Source organism: Zea mays, chromosome 9 (genome assembly GCF_902167145.1).
Source record: "Zea mays cultivar B73 chromosome 9, Zm-B73-REFERENCE-NAM-5.0, whole genome shotgun sequence".
NCBI lineage: Eukaryota > Viridiplantae > Streptophyta > Magnoliopsida > Poales > Poaceae > Zea > Zea mays.
This window is the reverse complement of record NC_050104.1, coordinates 121914183-121918516: the sequence shown is the minus strand read 5'-3', so window position 1 is coordinate 121918516 and position 4334 is coordinate 121914183. Positions and strand designations below refer to the sequence as shown.

Here is a 4334-nt window from a genome sequence, read left to right as displayed (position 1 = left end):
GAAAGCCAATTCATTTAGGGCTTGTTCGGTTAGCTCTTAATCCATATGGATTGAGTGAGATTGGATGAAATTGAATCCCAAACAAGTCAATTTTCTTATTAATTTTTTCAATCTCATCCAATTCATGTGTGTTGGGAATAACCGAACAAGGTCCCCTGGCAGTGGCATTAGTTAGGAGGCAGCATGGGGGTAGAGGTAGCTAAACAACATCACACTGATGTAGTATTAACCAATATCCATGGTCTGCTGGTTACACACCGCACACCGGTAATGATAGAGTGACCGTGGGCGGGAGAGCGCATTGATGCTCGCCTCCTCTAATTTCCCACACATCTTCAAGACACACACCAACACACACCCCACGCCGGAATTGAGGTTTAAAAATCCTCAGTCCGGCGGTTGCCGACGGCAGCCACTAAACACGAACACTTAAGCAACGAGCTATCTCGGACGTACGACGGTCGCAGAGGTGACCGATCGAGCTAGCTCATGCAGTGGGCGCCCCGCCCGGCCGGTCGGGTTAATTCGTATACTGGACGAAGGAGCGGTAGTCGACGTCGGCGATGTAGTTGGCCGGGATGACGTTCTGGGCCACCAGCTGCTTGCCGGACTCGTTGGTGATGCGCACCGAGAAGGGGCCGCAGAGCGGGCGGCTGGGGTCGATCCGCCAGACGGCGCCCCAGGACTCGTGCAAGGGCTCCCAGTACCCGGAGTTGTTCTGCATGATGTCGGCCTGCACCACGTCGCCGTCCATGTTGGCGTGCTCGATGAGCACGGCCAGGTACATGGGGTTGGAGCCGTGCTGCACGCGGAAGGTGACGGTCAGGCCCGGGAAGTCGCACGGCACCCTCCGGAACTGCATGTCGATGATCCCGGCGTGCCGGAGCCTGTCGTTCAGGCCGGAACTCGCCATGGCGCCGAACGCCGTGCCGCTCAGGTCGAAGTGGTACTTGGCCACCGGGTAGTAGTTCATGTCGGTTATGATCACCGTCTGCGGCACGCCGGAGCAGGCCGGGTGGTTGCTCCGGAGGCACCGTATCTGGGAAAAGAGGGCCAAGCACAAGGCCGGTCAGCGGGTCGATCGTTAGATGCACGCGCTGCACGTGGTCCTGCATGGTGAGGGCAATTAATCTTCTTCGTGTTAATGTGTACCCACCTGATAGCATGAGCCGCAGCCCTTGCCGTCCTTGAAGATGGGCTCGTTGCCACAGGACGTCATGGACGAGAACGGGTACTGGTTGGTGCCCTTGAACCCGCACGCACCACCTAGCAAGGTTCAGCAACAGCAAGAGGCATTTAGACGACACGTACAGACATCCATATGGAGAGAGACGGGTATATATATATATGCCGATTGATCCTTACCGTTGTCGTCGGGGCCGGCGCCGGTGGGCGCGCCGTACCAGGTGGCCTTGGCGGGCAGCCAGCCACTGCTGTAGGACAGCAAGGACCTGTCCTGCGACGACTCGGAGTCGGAGGCGTTGTGGCTGGGCTGCTGCTGGGCGCGAGCGCCGTAGGTGACGACGGACACCACGGACAGGAGCGCGGCCACTGCGAGGGCCTTGCAGGAGAGCGCGGTGGCCATCGTCGTTGCGCTAGCTAGGACCTCGACCGATGGACTTGCTTGGCAGTCGTTCCTGCCAGCTGCTATGTGTTCCGATGGTGTGAGGTGGAGAGCACTGCGTTGCTGGGGCGTGGTTTTTATAGGCACCAGAGAGCAGACACAGGACGGTTAAATGGGGACGCTTAAACTACCGATCCGCCGGCCTCATCGATCGACGCTACACCTGACGTGCGTTAGAGGAGCGAGCTCGATGGCGAGGTCCGTCGTCGCGTCACATGGGCGCCGCGCGAATCGTGGAGGGAAGGGATGGAAGGCGGCGTCGTCGTCGTCGGTTAACGCGAGAGTATACCATTATTATAGAATCAGATCCTGGCAGTTATAGTTATGGCATGTTACTTGTAAACAAACTCCTACTACGAATAATCTCGTCCACATCGAAGGGCAGGCCACACACCCACCACTCTACACCTCTTTGACGTTGGATGCATCACAAGGCTGGAGTGAGTGGTTCGGTATATAAAAAATAGGATAAGGATCCCGCGCAATACTCCATGAAAATCAGTACATGTGTACGCAATACTCCATGAACAATATCCTCATCATTGCAAAAGCTATTTTAAAACCAAATGTGTACTGTTGTTGGTCCCGTGCAGTGCATATATGCAACTAACGGGTATACAGTATTCACAACCACGAAGTAGCTACTACATCCGTTCACAAATATATGATACTGTTGATTTTCTTCGAAAACTTTGACGACTTGTCTTATTCAAAATATTTATTCAAAAATGTAAAATTTTAAGTCAAGCATAAACTACCTTTAGTGATAAAACAAATCACAAAAATAAATGATAACTCATTATTTTTTAATAAGACGAGTGGTCAAACTTTTTTTAAAAGTCAACAGTATCATATTTATGAACGGAGGGAGCACTATCTATGAAACTATATTTTTTAGGCATACAGAGATACAATACAACTCAAACAAAATTTTATACATAGCTAAATGCAGAGGCGACCACAAAGGGGGGCAAAGTGGTCCATGACCTCTCAGTTTTTTAAATCTATTATAGCTATCTTTAAGTATAAAAAAAATAAAGTTTTGGATATGTCAAAATAGTCTCATCCTAGACCTCCTCGTCGGATTGGTCCAGCCTTCTCTAGGAGTCCTTTTCTCGGCCTAGTTCTTGTATCTATTTGTACGGACATATTCTTTCCGATGACGTCCGAACCAATCCAGCCTAACACCTCGTTCCCTATCTTGTCCCTCTCTCGACACGTGACACCAGCCCACCCAACAGATCCAATCTTGCTTGTCGCAATGACGGGACCTGTCCTCGGCGGCCAACGAGCTTGGCAAATCAACGAGTCCTGGCTTTCAGCTAGTCACAATGCCTGACCCTACCCCTTTTCTGCGTTGCGGCCCTTTGAAGAGATTAGCATTTGATAAGGTACACACGACTTCGATTCAGTGGCTTTTGTTTTTTATTCGATTGACAGATTAGATTGAATATTTAGATTAGATTGGAATACTCACTCTGGATTGTGAACTAGAGATTAGATAAGTAATTGATGATTATTCTCTTTGTTTAGATAAATAAGGAGATTTTCTTCGAAGCTTTTAAGGGATTCCAGATCAGTGGACAAAACAATACCAATGTGAACAACAATTGTGCGAACAATTTTTTTATAGTAATCTCAAATAACATAAATTATTGTCTACTCGGTATTAATATTATATGCTAATTAAGATTTTATGTAACAAATTGTTGTTGGGTCGAGCCACGAGCCATCTCGCGAGCTGCACCGAGCCGAGCCGAGCTGGCTCGCTCTTTTCATGAACCACAAAAATAGGCTCGGGCTCGTTCTGAGCGTCGAGCCGGTCCGAGCCGAACCGAGCTGCTGCGAGCCCGAGTCAGCTCGTCGAGCTCGAGCTTTTTTTCCAGCCCTAAGTGCATATATACAACTGACAGGTATACAATATGCACACCCCGAATAGCTACTACCTCCATTCACAAATATACGATACTGTTGATTTTTTTCGAAAACTTTGACCACTCGTCTTATTCAAAATATTTATTTAAAAATGTAAAATTTTAAGTCAAGCATAAACTACCTTTAGTGATAAAACAAATCACAAAAAATAAATGATAACTCATTATTTTTTAATAAGGCAAGTGGTCAAACTTTGTTTTAAAAGTCAACAGTATCATATTTATGAATGGAGGGAGTACTATTTATGAAACTATATTTTTTAGGCATACAGAGATACAATACAACTCAAACCGAATCTTATACGGCCACAAAGGGGGCAAAGTGGGCCATGATCTCTGTCAAATTTTTTTTTAAAATCTATTATAGCTATCGTTAAGTATAGAAAAAATAAAGTTTTCGATATGTCAAAATAGTCTCCTCCTAGACCTCCTCATCGGATTGGTCCAGCCTTCTCTAGGAGTCCTTTTCTTGGCCTAGTTCTCGTATCTATCTGTACAGACATATTCTTTCTGATGACGTCCGAACCAATCCAGCCTAACACCTCGTTCCCTATCTTGTCCCCCTCTCGACACGTGACACCGGCCCACCCAACATACCCAATCTCGTTCGTCGCAATGATGGGACCTGTCCTTGGCGGCCAACAAGCTTGGCAAATCAACGAGTCCTGGCTTTCAGCTAGTCACGTCGCCTGTCCCTACCCCTTTTCTGCGTTGCGGTCCTTTGAGGAGATTAGCATTTGAGAAGGTACACACGACTTCGATTCAGTGGCTTTTGT

At 48.1% G+C, this 4334-nt stretch overlaps 1 protein-coding gene across 1 annotated transcript; it reads right to left on the bottom strand.

Moving 5' to 3' along the window:
• Positions 1–201: 201 nt before the first annotated feature.
• LOC100284795 (beta-expansin 1a) lies at positions 202–1654 on the bottom strand. Its single transcript, NM_001157690.2, has 3 exons — positions 1366–1654; positions 1157–1266; positions 202–1039 (listed from the first exon to the last, which is right to left on the bottom strand). The coding sequence occupies exons 1-3, from the start codon at positions 1583–1585 to the stop codon at positions 521–523; spliced, it is 849 nt and encodes a 282-aa protein (NP_001151162.1). The 5' UTR covers positions 1586–1654; the 3' UTR covers positions 202–520.
• Between the last annotated feature and the right edge of the window lie 2680 nt (positions 1655–4334).